Source organism: Rutilus rutilus (genome assembly GCF_951802725.1).
Source record: "Rutilus rutilus genome assembly, chromosome: 6".
NCBI classification, from domain to species: domain Eukaryota; kingdom Metazoa; phylum Chordata; class Actinopteri; order Cypriniformes; family Leuciscidae; genus Rutilus; species Rutilus rutilus.
Window position 1 is genome coordinate 4826085 of NC_140214.1, and position 26104 is coordinate 4852188.

At 37.5% G+C, this 26104-nt stretch overlaps 3 protein-coding genes and 1 long non-coding RNA gene across 6 annotated transcripts; 1 reads left to right on the forward strand and 3 right to left on the reverse strand.

Moving 5' to 3' along the window:
* Nucleotides 1–968: 968 nt before the first annotated feature.
* On the reverse strand, nt 969–10325 carry LOC311292004. The gene is made up of 3 exons (XR_014627650.1): nt 9499–10325; nt 8863–9009; nt 969–1233 (listed from the first exon to the last, which is right to left on the reverse strand). It is a non-coding gene; the product is annotated as an uncharacterized lncRNA (long non-coding RNA).
* Nucleotides 1222–4935, forward strand: LOC311292000 (uncharacterized protein). 2 transcript variants are annotated; one of them, XM_084411422.1, is made up of 3 exons: nt 1222–2649; nt 3344–3410; nt 3834–4640. In XM_084411422.1, exons 1-3 carry the CDS (start codon nt 2039–2041, stop codon nt 4584–4586), a joined length of 1431 nt encoding a protein of 476 aa, XP_084267548.1. In that variant the 5' UTR covers nt 1222–2038; the 3' UTR covers nt 4587–4640. The 2 variants fall into 2 exon arrangements, with proteins under 2 accessions (XP_084267548.1, XP_084267549.1); XM_084411423.1 differs by having other exon boundaries at nt 1984–2649; nt 3344–3467; nt 3834–4935.
* On the reverse strand, nt 5201–8231 carry LOC311292002 (uncharacterized protein). Its single transcript, XM_084411425.1, has 4 exons — nt 7999–8231; nt 7065–7259; nt 6889–6968; nt 5201–6625 (listed from the first exon to the last, which is right to left on the reverse strand). Exons 1-4 carry the CDS (start codon nt 8095–8097, stop codon nt 5659–5661), a joined length of 1341 nt encoding a protein of 446 aa, XP_084267551.1. The 5' UTR covers nt 8098–8231; the 3' UTR covers nt 5201–5658.
* Nucleotides 10326–11653: 1328 nt separating the features above from the next.
* Nucleotides 11654–25559, reverse strand: shda (Src homology 2 domain containing transforming protein D, a). Of its 2 annotated transcripts, none has more exons than XM_084411426.1 (8): nt 24924–25559; nt 23490–23554; nt 22957–23293; nt 19476–19629; nt 19037–19234; nt 17226–17406; nt 15799–15918; nt 11654–14070 (listed from the first exon to the last, which is right to left on the reverse strand). In XM_084411426.1, exons 3-8 carry the CDS (start codon nt 23287–23289, stop codon nt 13884–13886), a joined length of 1173 nt encoding a protein of 390 aa, XP_084267552.1. In that variant the 5' UTR covers nt 23290–23293; nt 23490–23554; nt 24924–25559; the 3' UTR covers nt 11654–13883. The 2 variants fall into 2 exon arrangements, with proteins under 2 accessions (XP_084267552.1, XP_084267553.1); XM_084411427.1 differs by having other exon boundaries at nt 22957–23413; nt 24924–25053.
* Nucleotides 25560–26104: the final 545 nt, after the last annotated feature.

Here is a 26104-nt window from a genome sequence, read left to right on the forward strand (position 1 = left end):
CCTAGTCATCTTGTGTGACCATCACCCACTGTTTATAGCTAACGCAAGTTAACTTTGACCTCAAAATGTTGTTTTGAGTTGAAATATTTTACCTCTCTCACTTGAAATAAACGTGAAGCTTCCGCGAAGAAAAGTTCGCAGCAAGTGGCTTTGAGCCAAAGACAAACGATCAAGTTCAAACAAGACTATTAAGAGTGACATTTAAGGGATAATAATGTATATCATTGTACACTTATTACACCGAATTATTTTTATTTTTTACCACATAATTACGGGGACATATTGAATTGAGATTAATGTTTTAAATCTTACCTGTTTATAAATCCATTTTGTACAGCGTAAAAAACAATCGTCCAAAAACGGAGACGCAAGACGGCAAGTTGTATTTGAATGAAACGAGAGAGCGCGTCCGCGTTGCGATCTGTGCGCTGTGTTATAATGCGTTGCTATTGACGACGGTCATTGGAAGGAAATGCCACAGAATATAATCTTGCTTAAAAAAAGTGCACAGAGCTGCTTGTTTCATTTGTTGTTTGTTGATTTTCAAATATTAAACTTTTTATTGTGAGCATCAGTTATTTTTGAACACTTTCATCTCGTTTTGACAAAACCGTGATAATATTGATAATCACGATAATTTTGGTCACCCCTAATTACAGCACTTACACTGACAGAAAACAGTTTTGAATAATTAAGATTTTTCTTTCTTTCTGTGTTTCTCTTATGCTCACCAAGGCTGCATATATTTGATCAAAAATAGTTATATTATGAAATATTATTTTAATTTAAAACAGCTGTTTTATATGTGAATATATAGTAAAGTGTAATGTATTCCTGTGATCAAATCTGAATTTTCAGCATCATTACTCCAGTCTTCAGTGTCACATGATCCTTCAGAAATCATCCTAATATGATGATTTGCTGCTCAATATCAACATTTCTGATTATTATGAATGTTGAAAACAGTTGCGCTGCTTCATATTCTTTATTAAAACTGTGATACACTTACATTCAAATGTTTGGAGTAAGATGACATTTTTGTAATAATAATTCAACTTACCACAAGCGACAGTAAATACATTTATCAGGTTACAAAAATATTTCTATTTTTCAATTAAATGCTGTTCTTTTGAGCTTTCTGTTCACCAAAGAGTCCTGAATTATTTTCATCATGATTACCTTCATTGATATGGTAGTAATGCTGCAGAAAGCCTAACTTGTCCACACCATAGACTGTAAAAAAATATGGACGTAGTGTCCGTGACGTCACCCGTAGGTTTCTGAAGAGCATTTTTGAAGCCTAAAGTGGGCGGAGCCGGCCGTCGCCATCTTGGCCTTGCGTCACTCCCGGATAACAGAAAATAGGCAAACAGGCGGGGCGTGAGTGGAGCTGAGGAGCCTGGCTATCTGAAATCACCTAGCTCGACGTGATCGAGTTAGCTGATGATGTAAAGCCAATTAAACGTTCCTATTTTTGCCCTTCGAAATATTATAATAGTTAAAAGACATGGCTACAAGTGAGACTGTGTATTACTTCGAGAGTGTTTGTGTGTGACAGTGATTTATGTGCATACATGTCCGTCACTCTTTCATGGTCCGTCAGCGCGGCATTGCTCAAGTTCGTAGAGAGCTTATTCAGTCCATTTTAAATTCGGATTTTGGCCGTCTCTCAAAGGGGTAAACCATAGATATATCGCCTTTGAAGTGCAAGTAAATGCGCTAGAAAATCCGCGCTCATTCATGTGCATTTATTGCATGGACGGAGAAAGCGCCGACGCCTGCATGATTTCATCTGACGGTACATAAGCATGCATATTATAATCCATCTGTCCCGTGAGAGCAGAACGAACGAGTATTTATTGACGTTTTAAATTTGAAAACCCCCCAAAGCAACGAAATAGGCTCGTTGCATAAATAGAACGTTCGATATTTCCGGGTTGTCACGGTAGGCCGCACGACTTCCGGTTACGTCGATGTTATCCCCTGTCAGAGCGAGAGAGAGTCAGAGAGAGCGCGATAGTTTAGTTAGACAGCAATTATGAGTTTCTTAAGAGTAAAAGAAAAACGAATTAAATTTCAGCGTCAATCCAGACGATCGTCTTTACACTGTTGTGTGCCGATGTGTGGAAATTCGTCGAAATACAATGGAACGATTAGTTTTCATCGCTTCCCTGTGGATCTTGAGGTGAGATCAAAGTGGCTAGTCAAGATCCGCAGGGATAGCTTCACTCCAACTGAATGCACTCGTGTCTGCAGTTGTCATTTCCTTTTTGAGGATTTTGTAACGACGACTGGGGGGGAGAAACGACTGAAGAAAGGCAGTGTCCCTTGTTTGTTTGCCTGGAATGAGTTCAGCGTACCGGCACCTCGGCTTAATGTCTGGCAACGTCGGCCAAGGCCTCCTTCCCCTGACCTACCGATGGAGTCTGACAACGAGGTGGTCACAGAAAAGGAAGTAGTACATCCTGATCACGCCTACTGTGTCACCCCCACTACTGCACTTGTCACACATCAGCTGGCAGATGAAAACGAAGCCCTGAGGAGGAAGGTAGAGGAGCTACAACAAGAAGTCCAATCACTGGAACTACTGTCTCGGTTTGGACTCCAACACCTCCAAGGATCCGATGAGGATATTCGTTTTTACACAAGGTTGGTCCATGCAATTATGCAATTGTATGTAGTAGCCTAACTCTGTGTGTCTGGGTTGCAGTGGGGGTTATAGTACTGAAAATCTATACTCAAGTTAAAGTACAATTACTCCCTTAAAAATGTACTCGAGTAAAAGTAAAATTTCCTTTTTGAGAAACTTAAGTAAAATTTGAAAAAGTATGTTGTTCCATTTTTACAAATATTTTTATGATGTGCTGGAAAGTGTAAAATAGTTACGGTTTAAAACAGCAGGAATATGAGAGTACACGTTCCTTGAAAAACTACTTTTTTACTCATGTGCGTTACAAGTAGACTGAAAAAATGATTAATTGAATTTACTAAAAAAATGTATGGTAAGTGGTTGCACACAATTGATTTTAGCTACATTTAAACAAATGTATTAAGTTGAACTTATTTTAGTTCAACTTAATGCATTTGCTTAAATGTAGCTTAAATCATTTTTTTCAGTGTAGTTCCGTTACTACCCACCCTTGCCGGGTTGTGAAGGCTGTCTCCAGGGGCGCAAATTGCTCTTAGTCCCCCTTGTTTAAAGCAACACTAGCCCAAGCCTCACATACAGCTCCATACACGTAGCATAGTTCTGTCAACAAAAGCCAGAAGTCAATAACATGTCAGTCATCCTGTTGTATTATTATGAACATAAAGTTCTAAAGTGATTATAATTTCATTGCAGATTTACATCATACAAGCATTTCCAGGCCTTTTGGCAATTGGTGGAGCCTGCTGCAACAACTAAAATGGTACGGATCACCAGTGTCCATGATGCCTCCAAAGAACCTAGCCTTCTGAGACCATCAGTAAGTTATGTTGTTAGTCTTAAAGGTGCTATAAGCGATCTCACACGTTTTTTAGGCCAAAACATTTTTTTCACATACCGCAAACATTTCCTCACTATCCGCTAGCTGCCTGTCCCCTGAACACACTGTAAAAAAACACAGTCTCTGCAGACAGCCCAGCCTCCACAAACTGCAGCAAAAACAAACGCCAACCCGAGATCGCTTATAGTACCTTTAATATTTGTTACAGTTTACTTGACATATCTTGACTGTCAAAGGCTCCAGTATTAATCAAGGGTGTTTTCAGCTGATTTGTTAGGGCAACATACAATAATACTACAGTACAAGTTATTTCTAGTGTGTTATGTGTTTTTTGTTTTTTAACAGAAACTAGCACCGATAGATGAGTTACTGCTTTTCTTGATGCACCTTTCTGTGGGCCTGCCTTTGAGGGACCTAGCCAAACGATTCGACATCCATACCACCACAGCAAGCAGAATAATTACATCGTGGACACACTTCCTCTATTATCTACTGGGTTCCATCCGCCTGTGGATACCACCAGAGGAAGTAAAGGCTCATCTACCACCTGAGTTTGCTTTGTTCCCAGACACACAAGTGGTGCTTGACTGCACAGAAATCTTTTGCCAAACTCCCTCTTCTCTTCTTTTGCACAGCGAAGTCTACTCCCAATACAAGTCACACACCACTTTCAAGGCCATGATTGGCATTGCACCTCATGGTCCCATCACCTTTGTGTCATCTTTGTATGCAGGTTCCATGAGTGACCGGGAAATTTTTAAGCAGTCAGGAATAGCAAAACTCCTCACACCAGAGATGGCCATTATGGTTGACAAAGGCTTTCTTGTGGACAATCTCTTTCCTGGAAAGGTTTACCGACCTGCTTTCCTTGCAAGAAACAAACAGATGGCCAAAGAGGATGTCCAGCAGACACAGTCTATTGCCCGTGTGAGAGTGCATGTTGAGAGGTGCATCAGGCGAGTAAAAGAGAACAAACTGTTTGATAAAGAAATACCTCTGTCAGTGTGTGGGAGCATTGACCAGTTGTTCACCGTCGCTTGTCTCTTGGTGAATTACCAAAATGGACCACTGGTTAAGGCATGGGCAACACAGAAATGAATGGTCTAGAATTTTTATGAATCAGTTTACAATCAGTTCCAATTTCTTTGTTCAAGTTTTATTGTTCATTTTTACGAATCTATACAAAACTTGAACTGCTACTGTATATGTTGTATGTTTACAAACATCCACAAATGTAGTGATGTTATTAATTGTTCATTTTTAAAAATCTATACATATCTTTTTATATGCACTCACACACACTTGCTCATTTGTTATTGCTATTCATTCCATTTTGATGGTCATGTATTTTTATCCAATATGTAATATATGTAATATAATTGTTCATTTCTGTTCTGTTACAGTTAGTAATAGATGATTGGAATAAATTATAACATCTTAAGACTCCAACATTTCTCATTGTAACATTTTGTTCAGGTTTGATTCTAATCATAATGTAATATTATTGAGAGACTTTTTTTTTGTACAAAAAATGCTAAACTTTGACAATTTCTTTATTTTTGTTATAATTGTGATTTCATAAATATTAAGATATGACTCAAACTGAATCCAACTTGTGAAAAGATATCTTTCAGGTAGTCAAATAGCAAATAGCATAATGGAGCCCTATAGCTGTAACGTCTCGGGGTAGATGAAGAAGGCGAACTCGAAGTACAAAAATAACCAAGGTTTAATATTCCAACAGGCAAACAATCCAACAACCAAAACTGTGTGTATGAACACAAACAATAACCGGCCAGTGAACAGAGAAACAGGGGGAGCTTAAATACACAGAGATAATGACAAAGACAACAGGTGACGGTGATGATGATGAGTGAAACACAGGTGAAGGCGGTTATAACAACGATGATGATGACGGAGGATACTGGGAAGTATAGTGCTGAGAATACAGATGGTGAATGTGACAATAGCCATCTAGTGGTTAAATTGTTTTGTTTTTAAACTGTATTTTCCAAAAAAAATGGGCATAAATTTTACACATCTATACAAAACTGATTTATTTTTACAAATTTATAAAACCTGAACTGATTAAATTTAATAGATTTACATACAAAACTAGAACTGATTTACTGTAAATTATTCTAAGAGTAACAGTAAATAGTAACAGTATCTATTTCAAACACACAGCCATGTAAAAATAAAAAAAGAAGTGATCCCCCTTCTCCCTAATGATTTGTGCAACCTCTGCATCTTTGTAGATTCTTTGGATGACCATGTCATCCTCTGCAAACACCACAAAATCACACCACTCCATTCCACTTATTAGAAGCTGGCCTTGGACCTGCCAGTAGTAGCTGTGCTGCCGTTTTAATTGCATTGTGTTGCCATGCAACTTCAAGTACTTGCAATCAACATAGCTCTTGCAATTTGGGCATTTAATCTCAACCAAACCATAGGGAGGGTTTTCGGTTGGGTCAAATACAACCCCGTCAGGAGAAGACCCTAACCAGGGGGCATCGGGGTGGATGATAAACCCACAGGGCCAATAGTTTGTGTTCTTGACCCTGCAGTACTCCTCAATGGCAACAGGTTCAAGTACCAGGCCCCTCTTCATGGCAGCAGTTTGAACAGTGCCCTTCAAAATCCTCTGAGCGAGCTGCTGTGCTGTACTCTCACCTCGAACATGGCACAGTTCTCTAAAGTGTGAGGACGTTAGCCGTGGTCGACGAACCTGATGCCACTCTGCAGACAAGCTCTGGTCCCGTGTGGAAGCCTCCACCTGTCTGGCCATTTCAATACTTGTCTGCAGGGACACCAGATGAAGCTGTTGTTGTTCACTGCAAACAAATTGACAGGTTGTAGGCTCCAACCTGTAATCAGCCAACGGCAGAAGTGGAGGTGGAGGTGCATCTGAGTGCAACTGGATGGTCCTGGTGGGTGCTACTGGGTGCTGAGAGGCGATGGCACTTCCCTCCTGCACTTCCCCTAGTGCTGACTGGACTAATGGAACATCAGAACTAATGGCCATGGTGGTGATGAGTGGCGCCAAGGTCGCAGGGAAATCACTATACACCTCAGCCACTTTGAGCATGTCCACATCTGGCAGTTCTCCCCTCAGTGCTTTGTAAAGTGTGCTCCTGTGTACATAGTTAGTTAGTAGTTAGTATACTTTATTGTCCTTTTTCAGGAAATTTGTCTTGGATACACAACATATACATACATACAACATATGCACACACAAACCAATAAAGAGCTAAAAGTGTTAACAGCATCAACACTCCCTCTTCCCACCATATAGGCAAATTGAAATGGAACATGATATATGTTTCAAATGTTATTTTATTTTCATATTTTAATCATGTTTTATCTAAATTATAGAAATAAGATAAAACATTATTACCTTACACCATTTCCAACCGTCTTTTGCTTGGGTTTGGCTGACAACACGACCATGTCTCTGACCCGGCCTGGCTTCACACCCTGTTGATAGTAATGGTCTTTAATGAAAGCAAGCTTTGCACGTGTACCAATTCAGCTGACTGACTACACTATGAAACAGTGTGGTCTCAGACTTACCATAGACCTTGGCTTGTGCCAGCGTTGCTCAGTTTCAGTGCAACTAAGGACAGGGGGTACAGCACTGATCTGAAGCTGTGAGTAGTGTGCTGTCTGATAGAGCAGTGCAACATTGTGATTGCACAGTGCCTTACCAGCCACACATGAACACACAGCCTCAAACAGTTGCACCGGGAATGAGTGCTCAAGTGTAATCTTTAAAAAAAAAGAGAGACAATTTTACAAACTAATCATATTACAGATAACCATTACCATCTTAAATATAGTACAGGCACAGGAAATGGAAAAAAAAATCAACATTTCAGATTGTTAGTCATGGTAGGCTTAACCATATCATATTAGTCATATTAGTTAACAAATGACCAAAAATAGTCGTTTTTAGTTCTGTTTTTTTAAACATTATGTTAGTATTACATATGTGAGATGTTAGTAGGCTATTACAAGTCAAAAACGTTACATGAATACTGAACATACAGATAACTTAAACTTCAACTAACTTACAACTTAACACACAAACTTAAATTATAATATATAACAGCCGTCACAACCAGTTCCTGGGGTTTTCATGTGGGCTAGGTTAGATATTTGAGTGCTACTTTCTGCTGAATTTACTGATACAGAACCTATCCTAGCGACACAAAATCCCCAGGACATGGTTGGAGCAGAACTGGCTGGAACAACTGAACTATCTTTGATCCTACTCTGAGGTCGTGAGGTTTCTCATTCTTCCTCAGTGACCTATGGCAGGTAGCGCGGACACTCACTCTCCCTGTCTCTGGCTCTTTGTTTGACACTGAGTTAAGAATAATGTCATGTTATGATCAAAACACTTAAAACAAGATAATATTCGTCAGGCTCATTCAATGTTTAACGTTACCGGTTAGCAAGATAGCTCATAGGCTAGACTAATACAAAGCATAGTAAATTAACTTACCTTCGTAATTGTCAATGTAGCTGGAAATATACATTTTAAACCCCTTCTCCCGCTTGCTCTTTGGGGCTGATGTTGAGGATTGTATAATCCTATGTACATCGTTTACGGTTATCCTTGGCAGGTCCTGCAAGCATCGTGTGTAAAATTCCATCTTCCTCGTTTTACTAAAGTTGACGTTAACGTTCTCGCTCTGACAAGCAGCTGCTCGCTGTCAGACTCGCTCTGACAGGAGTAACCGGAAGTCGTGCGGCCTACCGTGACAACCCGGAAATATCGAACGTTCTATTTATGCAACAAGCCTATTGTCAGACATCCATTAGTGCAGGTTCACGGAGGAAAACAACTGAAATACAGCGCTGGTTGTTCTCTCGAACGATAACGACGGAATCCAAAGACGTGGGCTTTGTACCCAAGTATTAAATTGTATGAAATAATCCCGAAAAAAAGCACAAACACTGCAGAGATGGCAAGTTCAGCAGCAACATTTGCTGAGGTGAAGTGACGGCTAGTAACAGCAGACAAACGGCTAGCACTGACAGCGGCAATCCATCTGTCACTCAAGTGGCCACTGGCCACACCCTTAAATTTAAATATTAATCAACTAAACGGACGAGTTATAAAATAATTCACCCCCCTCACAGTTGTTATGAAGGGCAAAATTAGCTGTATAGACCAAAGCCACATAGAGATCCAGGCTATAAACATATTTTTTTCTGCTGTAAAGTTGGTAATTTTAACATGAGGGAGATACAGATTTGACTCACTTCTGCAGCCAGGCCAAGCGGCCAGTCAATGAATTGCAGTTTAGCTCACTTCCGTGTTGGTTTCAAGAGAGAGACGGGGAGGTTGCCGCTTGGTCCACACCCTTCGGTTGCCCTTTTCTGGTCTTGCCGGATCAGGCCGAAAGGATCAGCTGTTGCCGTGGTGATCAAGGTGGTTTCCTGGTGGTTGTCCAGGAATTTTCTTTGACCCGACACTGATGAAATGTTCCAGCTTCAGCAAACAGTACATCTACACACACACACACACACACACGAATGAACAGTTACAGCACAAGGCATATTAATCAGAAAACAAATATTACAAACAACATTATAAATAACCAACTCAATATCAACCCCCAATTTACACGAAAAAACTGAACAAAAACAAGTGTAACACATCCATCGACATTTTAGGACAAAAGTTATATGAATTTCATGCCTTTTATTTTTCTCAATTTTAATCACCTTTTGCCTTCACTAGTTTATAATTGTTGTTTAATGATAATTAATAATGATAATAAATAACACAATTCTGCTTAAAATAGTTTAGATCGAGTGCAGCACGTCAACTACCCAAATGTAAACAGGATTACAATAAACATAACGACTCTATTTCATCTTGTCAAGCGGACAGTGATGCAGCAAGACATTCTCAGCATACCGACAATAACACAATAACACAATAACACAAGAACACAATGCAAGGATGCAGGACGGGTTCTTTACAGTGACTCACTCGGGACAATGTTGGCACTGGATTCCTCAGGACAGCATGGCAGAATGTTTCTATGGTCACGAGACGCAAGGAGAACTGAGAGAAACTGAGAGAACAAGTCAATGACAGCGAGTCTATCTGGAAGTAAATCACACCTGCATGTTGCCATCATCTCAGAAGCTCTTTCTGCCACATTATGATTTGGTAAATCATAATTACGACATAAAATGTCCTAACTGTGACTCAAGCCATTGACCTCATATTTATGACATACATTTTATTAGTACATCATAGTTTTGCATTTGTCATGATTTTTTTTTTTTATCTCTTTTTTATGATTATGATTATCTCATAATTTTTTACTTATTACTAGTGTCAATTTTGACCATTAAGTTCAACTTTTGCAGTAATGTCATTATTATTACTGTCTTAGTTTTGATTTGTCACAATTATGACACATTTTTGACTTGTCATAATTTAAACTTTTCTCACAATTAAGAAAAAATGATTTGCTAGATCATAATTTTGACCAAATGTTATATTCATGACAAAAACTGATACTAAGTTTTAATTATGCAAAGTCACTGACAAAAATTGACTTCAATTGATCTCATAGTTCATTTTTTTTATGAATGTCAATTGATTTTTAGCTCAATTATGATTTAGTATCTCACAATTTCAACTTGTGCCATAATTATTACGGTCTTAGTTTTGTGCCATATTAGTAGTGTCATAATCATGACTGTTTATCTCGTCTTTGACTTGTCTAAATTTCGACTTATCTTGTAAAGAAAAAAAATGCTTTGGTAGATCATAATTATAACAAAACGTTATATTTATGAAAAAAAGTCAAAACTATGAGATACTAAATCATTATTATGCAGTCACTGACAAAAATGCCTTCATCTTATAATTTAAACTTTTATTACTGTCAAATTTTGACTCATAATTTTGATTGTTAATTGATTCTTATCTCAATTATTTTATCTTATTATTTGTCAATTTTGACCATTCATTTCGACTTGCAATAATGTCATAATTATTACTGTCATAGTTTTGATTCTGCCATAATTATGCCTTTTTATATCAGTTTCAACTTCTTGTCATAATTTCGACTTATCTTAGTATTTCATAATTTTGAATTTTTATGACAATTCTAATTTTCCAAAGCACGATTTTTCTTGACTTTCATTCCCCATTACTTATTACTGATAATTTGCCAACGTTATCCTACTCATTGTATTTGCTGCTTACATCGGTTTTTAAATACATCAAGATATGTGGTTTAAACACCACATTTGTGACCCTGGATCACAAAACCTGTATCTGTGGCAATAGCCAACAATATATTGTACGGGTCAAAATGATCGTTTATTCTTTTATGCCAAAAATCATTAGGATATTAAGTAAAGATCATGTTCCATGAAGATATTTTGTAAATTTCCTACCGTAAATATATAAAACATTTATTTTTGTGAGTGAATGCAGCAAAGGCGCGAACATTAATGAACAACTTTAAAGGAGATTTTCTCAATGTTTCGATTTTTTTGCACCCTCAGATTCCAGATGTTCAATAGTTGTATCTCGGCCAGATATTGTCCTATCCTAACAAACCATATATCAATGGAAAGCTCATTTATTCAGCTTTCATGTGATGTATACATCGATCTCAATTTAAAAAAATGTACCCATGTGACTGGTTTTGTGGTCCAGAGTCACATATTACATATATACACTTAACCAAGCATCTGCATGGCTTAGAGTTTTGAAGCAAACCACCATTTGTTGGTCTAGAGATGCTAAAGACAAAGGCGTAAGCAAACTAATAGATGGCGCTTTAAAACAGTCACATATCTGGTTCTTATCATCTTCAGATATGAGAAACATTTCAATGTCATTTCAGTCTTGACAGCATAAATCAGTCATGTTGAGCCTCAGTCTCATAACACACACATACCCAGAAGCGTTAGAGGCTCAGAGTCAACAACAGAGTGTGTATAAGCTCGGTCACATGGAGGAGGACCTGACCTATTTTTTACAGTGTTGCATGAACGCTTTATCAGGCAGGACCCCTTTCGCTGCCTTCTGCTTCTCCATTCAGCCCAGTAATGTCACATCCAGTCTGGATACAACCGTACAATGGGATAATAATTCAACACACTTCCTTTTTTTTTTTAAGAAAAAAAAAACCTCCTATTTTATTCCAAAGAAAAGCTGGAAAACAGCAAATAGAAAAACCCCATAAACTCACTAAAATTACAGTCATCATAACAAAACAATATCTACCGTGTGGATCTCTATAGCAAGTCAAAATGCAGTAGTGTGTGTCACGTGCAAGTAAATCAATCCCAAATCACGTAAATATGAAAGCAGTTTATCATAACATACACTATAGAGTGGGAGATCGTGTTTCTTCAGAGGAAAATTCAACAGTTGTGGTTTACGATTCTGGGGGACGTAAATTTGTTTTAGTATTTCAAACATCACGTTAACCTAGATAACAGTCCATGTAAGGTCACTCATGAAGCTTTAAGTATTGCTAAGAAGTCCTTCGGAAACGACCCGACGGCACCGAGCGGGATCATGATGGGTCGCATTGTGACAGCAGCCTTAAGTGAAGCGAAAATGCCACAGTAATGAAGACTGCTTCCCGTCATACTACAAGACCGGAGCACTGAAGCCAATAAAAGTGCAGCATTAGATGGTCTGAGGACATCACTTCCTGTTTTCATCATCCTCTGTCGCCTGGGATTCCGGGAGCAGAACAAATCTCCGCGCAGATGGCCATCCGGACGAGTGAAAGTCACATTCGGAACATTCCAGTGTCGTATCCTCACTTCCCTTAGCTTTAAACCATGATTCATCGCTTCTAGTTACTGACAAAAGGAAGTCAAGGACCGCTTTCCTGTTCCTGTTCCTAAAGAGAAGCCCTGATTTTCACCTACAGTCACTCAAAATTAAAATTTGGTCATTATTCACTCATGTCGCTCCAAACCAGCTATGATTTTATATCATGGAACAGTAAAGGGAGAAATTTAGTAGAATAGCAGTAAATGTACAACGAACAATGAAAGAGTGAAACTAACTAATGAAAGTGGATTGTGACCATCGCAGTTAAGCTCTAAAAAAGACAAAAAGTACCATAAATGTAGTCCATATCACTTTTGAAGCTAAGATTTAAAAGTTTCAACTTTTTATTACGTCATAATTTTTTCAAATGTTAATTGTGGCTCAACTGCAACCTTTTGTCATACTTTCAACTTATCTTATCATGATTTTGTGTCAATTTGAACTTTATCAACGGACCAAAATGGAAGTTATTTGTATCTTTCCCTCTGCCCTAGTTTTATTAACACAGAAATACAAATGAGAATTGAGAGCTGCAACATAGTATGAAAAATGTACATACCTAAAATTGTGGTGTTAATAACTATGACATAAAAAGTCTAAATTTACATGAGATAAGGCATAATTGCCAAAAAAACGGACTTTTCATTTAGACTTTGTCATCCTTTCAACTTTTTATCTCATAATTATGACCAAATATGTCAATTTTGACTTTTTATCAACAGTGCAAATTTTAAGTTGTTATTTGAATCTTTCCCTCTGCCTTAAGTTTGGGTATGAGGAAACACAAATGTGAATTAAGAGCTGCGACATACTGAAATAGTTATGAATAACAACTAAAAATGGTGCTGTTTTCCACATACAAAGCTACTGTACGGCTTCAAAAGACTTGGAATATTGTGCACAAGTCATATGGACTATATTTATGATGATTTTGCCCTTTTTAGTGCTTAACAGCCACGGTCATCATTCAATTTCATTGCATGGAAAAGAGCAGCTTAAAAAGCATTCAAAATATCTCCTTTGGAACGACACGAGGATGAGCAAATGATGACAGAATCGTCATTTTGGGTGAATTATTTCACTTTTGAAAACAAGGAACTCTACAGAGGATGAGATTTGTAGTGTACATCATTGCTTTTTTAAGTTTTTTTTTTAGCATTGTAAATCTTTATAAATACTTTGGTCAGTTTACATTTTATCCTCAAATCTTAAATCTATTATTTGAAGAGTTTGGAGCAGAAAACAAATATTGCAGTTCCCACGGTGATGCAAAGAAGCATTAAAGTCCAGCGAGAATATTCTTCATATGCGCGTCGCACATCAATACAGTGTCATTACAGGCCCACTGTGTTTTCGTTCGCACCAGGGTTGGTTTCGATCACGCTCCGGAAAAAAGAAAATCAAACGCGCAACTCCGAACACAAATCAAACTCTCAAAGATCTGCTCGAGCCTTCAATGTGTGATTGAAAATGAAGCACTAAAGTAGTCGTCTGAGTTAAGCCCTGAGTGTGTGTGTGTGTGTGTGTGTGTGAGCGTGTGATGAGTGTGTGTGGCCTCAGAGCGTCTGCACCAGCACCGGGAAGAGCAGAGACAGGTGTTCGGCTCCGCGGATGGGCAGTTTGTTTGTGGTGTAGTAATGAATGACTTCAGGGATGGAGTCGAACGGAGGACTGTTCTCTCCCAGGATGAACTTCCCATCACGAGACTGCGAGAACTTCATGTGCATGAACCCGTGACAGCTCCTGCAGAGAGGCCGAGACAGAGAGACAAAGCCATTGAGTTTGCATGTTACTTTTCCATGGCATGCAATGCAAGGATAGAAGTGTGTCAGCTGGTAGAGATTGCGCTATACTGTTTTCACAGTGCTATGCTGAACGTCATGTACAAGTGAAATAGTGTTGTTGCGAGTGTGACCTAAAACTATTGAAAATCATTTTAATTAGATGGAATAACGCTGAAATAAAATCCAATGTAAATATTAGAAGTTTGCCTGCCTTGGCAACTAAGTGAAATACTATTATTCAAAATAAAACTTGAATAAAATTTAAGTTACAAAGAAATACAAAAAAAAAAAAAGCACATAAAATGACTCAAACTTAAGATGAAATAAACGCTAATCAAAATATTAACAAAAAACTATAAAAGTATATAAATAATACTAAAATAACCCTGAAGTGAAAGCAGTAAAGAAATGTGGAGATATGCATTGCAAAAAAGGGAAAATAATTAAATGAGATGAAGCAAATTTCATTTGTAAAGTATTAAATTCACGGGATCATTCATAAAAAGGTTTTTAAATTTTTTGTTTACACTTTATTTTAAGGTGACAGTTACATTGTACTTCCTCAAATAAGTACTGAGTAATATTAGCTAATTAACCACATGTACTTACTATAGAGTTACGGTTAGGGTTAGGTACTTGTAATTATGCATAATTTACTGTTATTACTATAGTAAGGACATGTGGTAACGTGTAACTATGTCACCTTAAAATAAAGTTGTTGTTTTTTTCAGCAAAAAACAAAAACATAAAAAAACAATATGGTGATTTATATCATTTAAAAAACTTAAAAATGTTGCATAAAAAAAAAATCTTACATAAAAGATGCACACCATGATGTAAGATTTTGGTAATTCTGCTCACACCTATACCCACAGCCATGCTTTTTAATGGACACTACATTATTAATAGCATGCTTAACACATTCACACACACACAAAACACCTCAAACCTGAATAAATTACACATTCAACCAGAATAATCAGATGTAACTTCCCTCCAGCAGGAAAATATCAAGGTAGTTACAGAAGAACAAAGCATGAGAAAAAAAAAAAAAAAACCCAGATGGCTGCTATGTGGTTGCTAAGGTGTTCAGGCTGGTTGCTAGGTGGTTGCTTACTGGCCTAAGTCCAAACAAAACCAGCCTCAGATATTCTGGTTTCTAGTTGAGTCTGGGCCTTCCTTCAATGAACATCTTGGATTACATTGTCAAAAAATATAAATCAGAAAATCGTCATCAAATCTTTCATTTAGATTGTTTATGTGGATTTTCATAAACCTGTAAATATTAATGGTGGTCATGTGTTTTGTGTACACAGAAACACTAAAGACTCTGGCCTTAATAACCACATAAACATTTGGCAAAGACGCAGACGCAGAAACACGAACCTAGTTTAGCAGGAACAATTTGAGCTATTTATAGAGACAAATGACTCCAACTGTTTCATGAAACAAAAGCGAATATGGGACACGCACTTCAGTTATTATACCTCTGAAAACAATCACAACAGACAGTACAAAACAGTGGACATTTTAATGGACTATTATACCACACTAAAAGAGAGAAACAGCAGTCATTTGATTTGCAGCAGAAAAGGATATAAAAACTGTGTACTTCAGAAGAAATGAGTAAACTTTAACTGAAATGATGTCACTGAATCAGTTTGTTGGGCTCTTGCAGTGAGTTTACCTGAGAGAGAGCGAATAGTCGTTTCGGATGGTCTGGCTTTTCCTCACCAGATAACTGCACTCCTTACAGAGCGTGAGCAGAGATTCGGCTTCTGAGCGTGTCAATGCACCATGGTACCACCTAACACACACACACACACACACACACACACACACACACACACACACGCACACACACAGATGGGTCACTACTAGGGTTTTCATGATACAATATATTCAGCAGAAGATACAAATACCTGGAACATTTCACGATACTCATAACTTCTGTTATTTGAAAATGCAGAGAGATTGAATACAATTTATTTGACCAAATTAGAATACACACACATAATTAAGCTAAATAATTAAGACATAAAAAATAAAACAAATGTAATGGATGGAGATAGAACGACAGACAGAAAGAATAGATAGACAGACAGACAGACAGATAGACAGATAATATAGATAGATAAGATAGATAGATAGATAGATAGATAGATACAGTACCAGTCAAAAGTTTGGAAACATTACTATTTTTAATGTTTTTGAAAGAAGTCTCTTATGCTCATCAAGCCTGCAGTTAAAAAAAAAAAAAAAAAAAAAAAACAGTCTTTGGTGTCTTATGATCCTTCAGAAATCATTCTAATATGATGATTTGATACTCAGTTATTATCAATGATGGAAACAGTTGTGCTGTTTAATATATTTTTTTGGAATACTTTTTTCAGGATTCATTGATGAGTAAAACGTTAAGAGCATTTATTCATAAAAACAGCATTTATTCAAAATAAAAACATTTCTAACAATATAAATCGTTACCATCACCTTTTATCAATTTAACGCATCCTTGTTGAATTAAAGTACTAATTTCTTAAAAAATATATAGTTATTGTTCCCAAACTTTTGAACGGTAGTGTATATTGTTAAAAAAGATTTCTATTCTAAATAAATACAGTTCTTTTTAACTTTTTATTCATCAAATAATCCTGAAAAAAGTATCTCAGGTTATAAAAAAATATTAAGCAGCACAACTGTTTCCAACATTGATCATAAATCAGCATATTAGAATGATTTCTGAAGGATCATAAGACACCAAAGACTGGAGTACTTGCTGATGAAAATTCAGCTTTGCATCACAAAAATAAATTACATTTTAAAGTATATTAAAAAAGAGAACCATTATTTTAAATTGTAATAATATTTCATAATATTACTGTTTTTTTTTTTTTGTTTTTTTTTTTTAACTGCAGGCTTGATGAGCATAAGAGACTTCTTTCAAAAACATTAAAAATAGTAACGTTTTTAAACTTTTGACTGGTACTGTAGATAGATAGATAGATAGACAAATAGATAGAAAGATAGATATAAATAGACAGACAGACAGATAGACATATAGATAGATAGAACGATAGATAGATCGATCTCAGATTTGCAGATGTGAATACCTACACCTGTTTCTCCAGGGCCAGTGTGGGGTCCACCCTCTCACCCAGGATGCAGTGGGAGTTGCTGCTCTTGCTCAGGCTGGTGGCTCTGCTGGACGCTGGACTGATTCTGGACACTCCGGCTTTCCTCAGGGAATCGTCACAGGGCAGAGTACACTGATCCCAGTCTCCCGCTTCAAACGTCACTACAAAACAAACATTACAAACACACTACAGGTCAGCTTTACGGTCCTCTTTCTGATGATCAAAACCATTCATATTATTGCAATTTAAAATAAGTGTTTTCTATTTTAATACCGGTATATTATAAAATGTAATTTATTCCTGTGATGCAAAGCTGAATTTTCAGCATCATTACTGAGTTGTAATCATAAAAATGAATGCATTAAATTATACAGTAAACATCTTTTTATGACAATAAAGCACAACTCCCCTACTTTTTTGCATGTACAAAATTCACGTTTATTCTATTTTATAGAGTATCAGATATAAGCTTAAGTCGTGTCCATAGTACAAACAATGCAAGACGAGTTACAGATGCATTAACGTTAATACTTGCCGTGAGAGTCAAATCACTAACTGAGTATAGAATAAGCATTAATAATAAGAGTGATAATAGTGAATCTTGCAAACAACTCTATTTACTCTTTGTCAGCACAGCTGTTCCTGCTGTGAGTTACCGTAGAGCAGCAGTGGAGGATTCCTGGTCCCTCTCTGCCATTATGAGAAGCTCTTGTCATGTTTGTGTGACAGAGCGTGAGCAATCCATGAGCGGCAATCTGATCAGAAGTGGTGAAATGACGATCTGAGTGTGTGTGTGTGTGTGTGTGTGTGTGTGTGTGACGCTGATCTTTCTGCACGACTGCTCCTCTCTTCAGGTCTCCATCTATCGTGTGCCCCACATCCCTCTCCTCACAACAAAATCCAACAGAATAGAAATCTTCCTTCCTCACGTGCAAGATAAAAGATTGTAATCTGTGCTTACCGATTAATCCATTGATGCGTTAAATCACGGTTCAAAACCAACGTGCCAATGGCCTGGCCAAAAATATAGATTTTTTTAAATTGGCCACAAAACAGTATTTGCATTCATACAGCTACTACTAAAACTAATAATTAGGCCAGAAGGATTTGGGAAATAAACAAGTAATAATAAAAATAGTTTTTAAATTATTTAATAGTCTATAATTAATGAATACATGTATTATTATTCAGTTATGTACACAAAACTACACAAATCAATAAAGAAATATTACTACTGCAATAATAATAATAATAATAATATGGTTTATTTATTATTTTATTATTATTCAATTATTATAATCCTAATTATTATTTATTTATTTTTAAACTACACAAATCAATAAAGAAATATTACTACTGCAATAATACTATCAAGCAAACAATCAATGCAACAATAAAATTGAGTGTTTATTATTATTTATAATAATATTTGTATTTAATATTTTATGTGTATTAATTATTTTTAAATTACACAAATCACGCAATAATAAACTGAATATTTATTAATAATAATGTTATTTTATAGAACAACAGTAAATTAAAATAATAATATTTATGGACATCTCAATTTATTTGCTTTCAAATGCTAAACCACAGAGGTTTTATTTTGGCAGAAAACTGTGCGAACTGTTACCGACCGACTCTGTTTCATATACTCGCATTTGCAACTTGGCGACTGAAAATTTTTCTTGGCGACTGATAATTTTGGACCCTGCTTGTAGAGTAGAAAACCACATTGTCCAAAGTATGAAAATGCACTGTTGTGGAACAGAGCCCAGTGCTACATCTCACCAGCGAAGGCTTTGGAGATGTTCTCCTTCTTCCACTCCCAGGGCTGGTCGTACTCATCGGCGGGCCTCTCGTCGTCCTGGGGCAGATGGCTCTCTCTCTCGTCCTCTGCGGGGGCCTCCCGGGGCCGAAACCTGTCCTCATACGGACTGTCGTAGAGCTGTGGGCTGCTCCTGCCCCCATCTGAGCTGTGCTGGAGCTCTGAACAACATCAAACACAGTCATTAGCACCAGATGACTCGACGATATGGCGTTCGTTGTGTATTATGAGAGTGTATAAGGACTGGAATTGTCAAGCTTTGAAGAACATGCAAAAAGGACACATACCACAGACCAGACCACAAATTAAACAGACTGGAATATCAATGGCTGAATAAAAGCGCTCTTTGGCATTTTATCACATCTCTTAAACGATGAGAGATCCAGCAGGGAACTACTGTACCGCTTATGAACCGCTGGGCCTCAAACGGCTCCATGTAACTGCTGGAGGCTTCTACAGCGTTCTGCTCCCAGCCGGGTCTGGGCCGCGGGTCTGGCCTGGCGTCAAACGGGTCCGAGTAATCCGTCTCCCCGACCACAGGAGCTGAGGGAACCACCTGGGGAAAAGAACAGGGAACGAGGGTTGAGTGATCGAGAATCAGAAACGAGGACAACTGCAGTGCTTTACGCAGATCATGTAGATGCTCATGAAGATTTTATCATCAAGCATTTTCATCCACCAGGGTTATTAGTCAACTAAACCTAAAACCATTTTTGTTACTTAAAGGGATATTTCACCGCTGGAAAGATGAACGTGTATTTAAATTGGGTCATTTATGTAGTAGAAATGTGAAATTATTTTAGAAGTTGGTGCCTTCTAGACTGAGAAAAGCTAGAAAATGTATTTTTGGCTCATGTGGATGAAAGACTACAACTCCCAGAATGCACTTGCTTCGCTGCCCTACGAGGACACTCCTAAGCCACGCCTACCGGTTACAGAGGGCAGTATCGGAAGAAATGATACAACTAGGCTACTAGTCGACTGGAAACTGAAAAGACGGCGTTTTATCGTGAGATCCCCCTATGGGCGGGTTGAAGACATGCGGAACGAGCTCCTCCTACTGGCTGGAGTCTCTCGCCTCTGGATAAAAGAGCCTCTGATGACACTAAATTTCCTGCTGCGTCATCTGAGGTTTTTCTCCAGACACACAATACAGAAATCTCTCGTCTCAGGGGGACATGAGGGAGGGAAGCACGGTCACTCGAAAATACTACCGGGTTTCTACCGATACAAAGCGGTGAAGTATCCCTTTAAGTGAAATAAATGTAAGAAAACTTTAGTTGCCAAAGCAACATTTCTCATTTTCATTTACTTTTACTTGATGTACTAAAATAAAAAAAACAGTAACTGTAATAACTATACTAAAATAAAACTGTATTTTTATACCTTTCAAGGTATTTTAGAGCAAAAATACACATCAAATATCATCAAAAGGCTAAATAATCTCAAGATACTGTATTTTGACCTACATCGGCCAGCCCTACTTCATATTATATAGCAAAAGTATTCTGAATATGGAGATAAATAGTCTCAAAACTAAGGCATTTGCCAAATATAATTCACAAATACATACATTTATTGTTTTACAAAATAAGATTGGCCAAAGAGGAAACCGTTTAGCAGGATGTTCATGATGCTCTTTTCCATAAAATGAAAGTGGATGGGGACTGGAGCTCTCAGACTCCAACAGTTGCCATAAAAGCAGTCCATTCGACTTGTTTTCTACACTGCCCAGCAAAAACAAAGATTTAAACAGGCATTAAGAGATTTTAGAGTCTACGAGTGGATCATTATTGCAGTGATTATTGTGTTTCTAGCATGTTATATGTTTGGCAACAGTTCTTCTAACCCTAATTAATGGAGTGTGTAGCTTTTCATTTCTTAAACACCCATGTAGGAAGACACATCATGGCCATATTCCAGGATGATAATGTTAAGATTCATCAGGATCAAACTGTGAAAGAATGGTTGCGAGGAGCATGAAGAATCATTTTCACACATGAATTAATCCTCTGAGTCCAGAGCTTAAATTCAGTGACGTCTCTGGGATGTGCTGGAGGAGACTTTACAGAGTGCTGGACTCATGCATTGACAATACATGATCTGGACCAAAAATTGATGCACCTCTTGATGGAAATACATGTTGTGATGTTACTTCCATCAAGAGGTGCATACATTTTTTAATCAAGATCTTGTAAATTCTCCTATTTCCGCATATCTTCAGGCAAGATGTTTGATGTGCACATGCCTGAATGAAGTTTGAGAGCTATGCTGGAGGGGAAGATTATTAGTCTCTCAAACAAAATTATCACATGACTTCATTCATTGTTAACTAAACCTTTAAGATTTCGATTAAAACAAACTCTGGTGCGATTGCTCTGTTCATTTGAATAAACATTACCATCTGAACCCTGGTGAGCACCAAACAAGCGGACCGTGACCGAATGCGACACGGACCAAAGACATGTAAACGAAATGAAAACAGGACATGTTTCATAAGATGACAGAGTGCTTATGCTTCAACCTGTTTTTTTCTCGTCATAATCGTGATGTTGCTCATCACAGTTCAGTTCAGGCTTCAGAACCGCGTCTCCTCACAGCTTTTTTGTGTGAAAGAGGGATTCCTGACGCTGTTTTGACTCCTTTACACATTTATAAGCTCTTCACGAGTTCTCAGCTTCATCATATTTAGCCCAAAACACAGCATTGTTTAGGATGTTTGACAAGTTCCGTCGCAAAATATCATAAAAGCAGTTTTTTTTTTTTTTTATCTTTAGGTTCTGTCTTAAAAATTGCAGTGTGAATACTCAACGAATCAGGACTAAATGTATAATTTTCTTTTTTGGTTCGGATTAAATGGACCAAGAGAACCGAACCGAAGTGTGAACACACCCCTAAAAATGATGTGAAGTTAAAAGAAAATTGTAATATTAGATGAAAATTTTAAAGAAAACCATTAAAAAGTAAAAAAAGAAATGTAAACAATTTATAAAAATGACAAAAGCAAATAACAAAACAACTAACAATTAAACAAATTAAGACAAAACCTGAAAAAATAGAACAATAAAAGACATTTAAAATGAATTCATTTTAATAAACAATGTAATAGTATATAAATAATAGTTAAAATGACCTGAAATACAGCGCACGAGCCAAAAGGACTTCTTTATATAGTGCTTTTTGTCCTTTCTAATGATTGACAGCCACCGATCACATTATGCTTACACTGTACAGAAAAGAGCATTGTGCTCTTTTGTTTCCCTAAAGAAATACAAGACGATTGAAACAAGAATGGTGGTGTGTGATAGTCTATAACCCGCAGGCATTGGGATTAAATGTATTTGGGTTAATGAAATGGATTCCCTATTCCCCCACCCTTCATCTCCGACAAGACAATCGTCACCCGGACAAGCTCTGGAAACACGGCAGAATCGTGCGTCTGGGTTGGTTTGTTACGACATCCGCAAAACTCGTTCACGCGTGCACCAATCAAATCTACTCTAAAAGAATCACACATCAATGCAATCAATCTCTGCCACGCTCATAATAACCACCTGATCCGTGATATAATGATCTATTCATGATGACAGAAGTTGACTGGAGGCTCTTTACAGGCCATATAACACCACCAATAAATCACTTTCACATAAACAAACTCAAGTTTACTTGACATTATGATGATATTCAAGTACACATTAGAAGGATGAAGTGCTTAAAAAACATAGCATACTACTAAACTACATTGTTATACTTTCTGAAGAGGTGTTTGTCTAATCCCAGACATTTTTCCACATATGAACCCAGGATATCTTTCAAAACACTCTGATAACAGTCCAGTAAGACCCATTTAAGCTCTCTGTATATTAAGAAAACAAGAACTTACAGGGGCCTGCGGTTCCTCAAAGGTCACGATGTTCAGCGGTACTTTGCTACGCCCGAATTCCTGAGATTCCACTTTTATCAGTCTGTGTTTGGGAGAGACAATCTTCACCTCCACGCCGTTGGACAGCACTGTGCCAAATGCGGGAAACACTTCCAAAGACCCCGAGCCGTTCACCACGCGGTTCTCGGGGGGTTCGTAGGGGTCCTCAAAGTCCAGCTCTTTCTGAGCCCTGTAGGCCCGTAGGATCTCGCTTTCGGTGTAGTCTGGTTTCGGGGGCTGCGGCGGTCCTTTCCTGCTGCCAAAACTCAGGTGATCTCTAAACCACTTTGCCATGGGTCTACGACCAACGCGAGAAGGAAACAGATCCAAATGTATATGTATAAATGAGCTGTTATGCCTCTAAAAATCCCTTTATCCTAGTTCTTCCGTGGAACACCATCCATAAATCTTGAAACACCTAACCAATAAGTTACTTATTACTCACAGTGTGTCAATAAACGGCACATAGGATATGATATTGTGCAAAAGCTCACCTCAGTTTCCCCAATGCATCGATCCTTTAGAACATCCGACTTCTATTCGGTAGCATTAAATTGATCTGGAAAGCAGAAGCACAGTCATGACATATTAACAAAGAGAAAAACTAAAAAGATGTGGATCTTCCACCCCTAGACCTGCCCCCAGTGGAAAAGACATTTTAAAGGGATAGTTCACGCAAAAATGAAAATTATGTCATCATTTACTCATCCTCAAGTTGTTCTTTCAAGAATAAAAGCCTTACGGGTTTGGAACGACAGGAGAGTAAGTAATTAATGACAGATTTTTTTTTTTTTTTACTCTAAGTTTTTTTTTCTTCATCAGGGAGGATCAAATGAGCTGACTTGCTCTAATAAGGACTTTGGACAAACTTCAGTGAGCTCATTTGATCCTCCCTGGTTAAGGGGGTCTTAAAGGGTTCACAAAAAAAAAAAAAGTACTCTCCTATCGTTCCAAACCCGTAAGACTTTTGTTCAATCTTCAATGAAATCTGAGAGCTTTCCGTGCCTCCATTGACAGCTACACAACTACCACTTTGATGCTTCAAAAAGTTCATAAAGAGATTACTTTTATGATAGATGGATGCGCTTTTTTAGGCTTAAAAAATGGTACCATACACTCCCATTATCTTGGTATTTTTTTTTATATAACTCTTTGGTTGAAATAAAGTCATATACAACTAGGATGGCTTGAGGGTGAGTAAATACGGATACACATTAGGGTAAATAAAAGGTTTGGATGAGCTGTTCCTTTAAATATACACATCATATCATAAACTGTGGAACAGGCGAGAAGTCTGTATAACCTGATTTACTGTAGATCAGGTTATACGCCAATGCATTTGTACTTGGGTCATAGATTAAACATAACGGCGATGATTTCTTATACATGAAAACATATAATTCAGTATTACTCAAAGAGAAAGTTTCACACTCACACAACTCAAAGAATCCTGTCAAAACAAAAACATGCACCAACTGTACACAGTACACACCCACTTTCGTACTGTTCCCATTTAACTCAACACACAATAGGAAGATATTTACGTATTTTAAACTGAAATTATACAAAAACTGTCAATATAGATTACAACTAATGTTAGCATGCTGGCTAACACCTCTAAACTTCGCCAAACGACATTATTTTCACTTTCTTTGTCGGCAAGTGTGATTATATACACGAATACTAGAGTATATTGAATATAGAGATGGAATTCTGCATTCATTTGGAACACAAAAGTAAAAACCAACAAATTTAAGCTGCGTTTTGTTAGCCGGATTGCTTGCTGGCTAACGTTAACTATGCAGCGCGCGAGCCCGATGGATAGTCACTGAGGAGCGTGTGCAAATTGTTCATCTAAAACGGCAGTTTTAACTCATAAAAACAGTTCCGAAACAAACAAACCCCCAAAACATTTGCAAAACACTCACCTCTCAATGACGGAAGGACGGATGGAAGCGAGTATATAAAGAAGCTGTGAGGAAAATCTCAAAAAGTGACGAGCGTGTGCACGTGCAGATGGATGGATGAGTTGCATCGGATTGCAATGGTTGTTGCAGCTCAGCTCAGCTGGTGAACATCACATAAGCTCGACTGACTTGTTGTTAAAGCCCACTGGAGAGTTGCATTGTCTTTGTTCTTGCTGAGGCATTTCATTTCACATGGTGCCTCGTGCTGTTTTACACGCATTCTGCAAAATGCAGCATGTCTGCAAAGCAGTTATTATGAAAATATATGTTTTAGGTGAAATAAAGAGATTGAGTGCAATTAAATGCATATAAACAGGGGCTTCTTCTAGTTAACCACCCACAAAAAGAAACGATCCGATCAATACACGTCGCCAAACCTCATTAACACCTTCTCCGTCAGCAAACAGAGGTCAGATTGTAAGGTTAGAAGGTCACCAGCACTTTGGTGGATCAATATGCCAGATGATAAACAATGGCGTGTTGACACATTAGACTGCATTAACATCACATTAGCATGAGTTACCTTGCTAATGTGCCATTTGCGATTTAAATGCAGAATGTCAAAAATATTTGATACACAATAATAAGGTAACACACGTTACATGTATTTACTATAGTAATAACTATAAATGTGCTATAATTACATGCAACTAACCCTGAACCAACCCTTAATCCTACCACCACCCCATAGTAAGCACATGTAGTTAATCAATATCAGGTCCCATTTGTTAGCGTAAGTTAATGCTTTAACTAACAATGAGAAATACATTTGTTACAGTAGTTTCTTTGTGAACGTAAGTTAATAAAAATACAAGTGAAGAGTTCAGATGCAAAAGCCTCTAAGTGCCATCTGAAATTTCCTTCTAGAATGATCATTTTTATCAAGCTTGTATGTTTATGTTCACTTATTTCACATTACTGGTAATGAAAATTACCTATTAATTGTCATTAAAGTGAAATTACTGAACTTAAATATACAAACTTGAAAAAAATTGCTCATTTTAGAAGAAAATTTCAGATGGCACTAAGAGGCTTTTGCATCTGAAGTCTTCAAGTATTAACAGATACAACTTTTGATTTCAATAATCTATTAGTAAATGTTGAAATGAACATTAAGAATAATAAATGATTTAGAGGTATGC

What these genes read in the sequence shown, in the direction of transcription:
- LOC311292000 (XM_084411423.1), top strand. Translation starts at nt 2,039, where the DNA reads ATGAGTTTCTTAAGAGTAAAAGAAAAACGAATTAAATTTCAGCGTCAA. An exon ending in GATATTCGTTTTTACACAAG is followed by an intron (nt 2,650 to 3,343) that starts GTTGGTCCATGC and finishes ATTTCATTGCAG; the next exon opens with ATTTACATCATACAAGCATT. An exon ending in CTAGCCTTCTGAGACCATCA is followed by an intron (nt 3,468 to 3,833) that starts GTAAGTTATGTT and finishes GTTTTTTAACAG; the next exon opens with AAACTAGCACCGATAGATGA.
- shda (XM_084411426.1), bottom strand. Translation starts at nt 23,289, where the DNA reads ATGGCAAAGTGGTTTAGAGATCACCTGAGTTTTGGCAGCAGGAAAGGA. An exon ending in CATCTCCAAAGCCTTCGCTG is followed by an intron (nt 17,407 to 19,036) that starts GTGAGATGTAGC and finishes TTTGTTTTGTAG; the next exon opens with TGACGTTTGAAGCGGGAGAC. An exon ending in CTGGCCCTGGAGAAACAGGT is followed by an intron (nt 15,919 to 17,225) that starts GTAGGTATTCAC and finishes TGTGTGTGTTAG; the next exon opens with GTGGTACCATGGTGCATTGA.
- LOC311292002 (XM_084411425.1), bottom strand. Translation starts at nt 8,097, where the DNA reads ATGTACATAGGATTATACAATCCTCAACATCAGCCCCAAAGAGCAAGC. An exon ending in CTACATTGACAATTACGAAG is followed by an intron (nt 7,260 to 7,998) that starts GTAAGTTAATTT and finishes TTTTTTTTAAAG; the next exon opens with ATTACACTTGAGCACTCATT. An exon ending in ACGGTTGGAAATGGTGTAAG is followed by an intron (nt 6,626 to 6,888) that starts GTAATAATGTTT and finishes CTATGTACACAG; the next exon opens with GAGCACACTTTACAAAGCAC.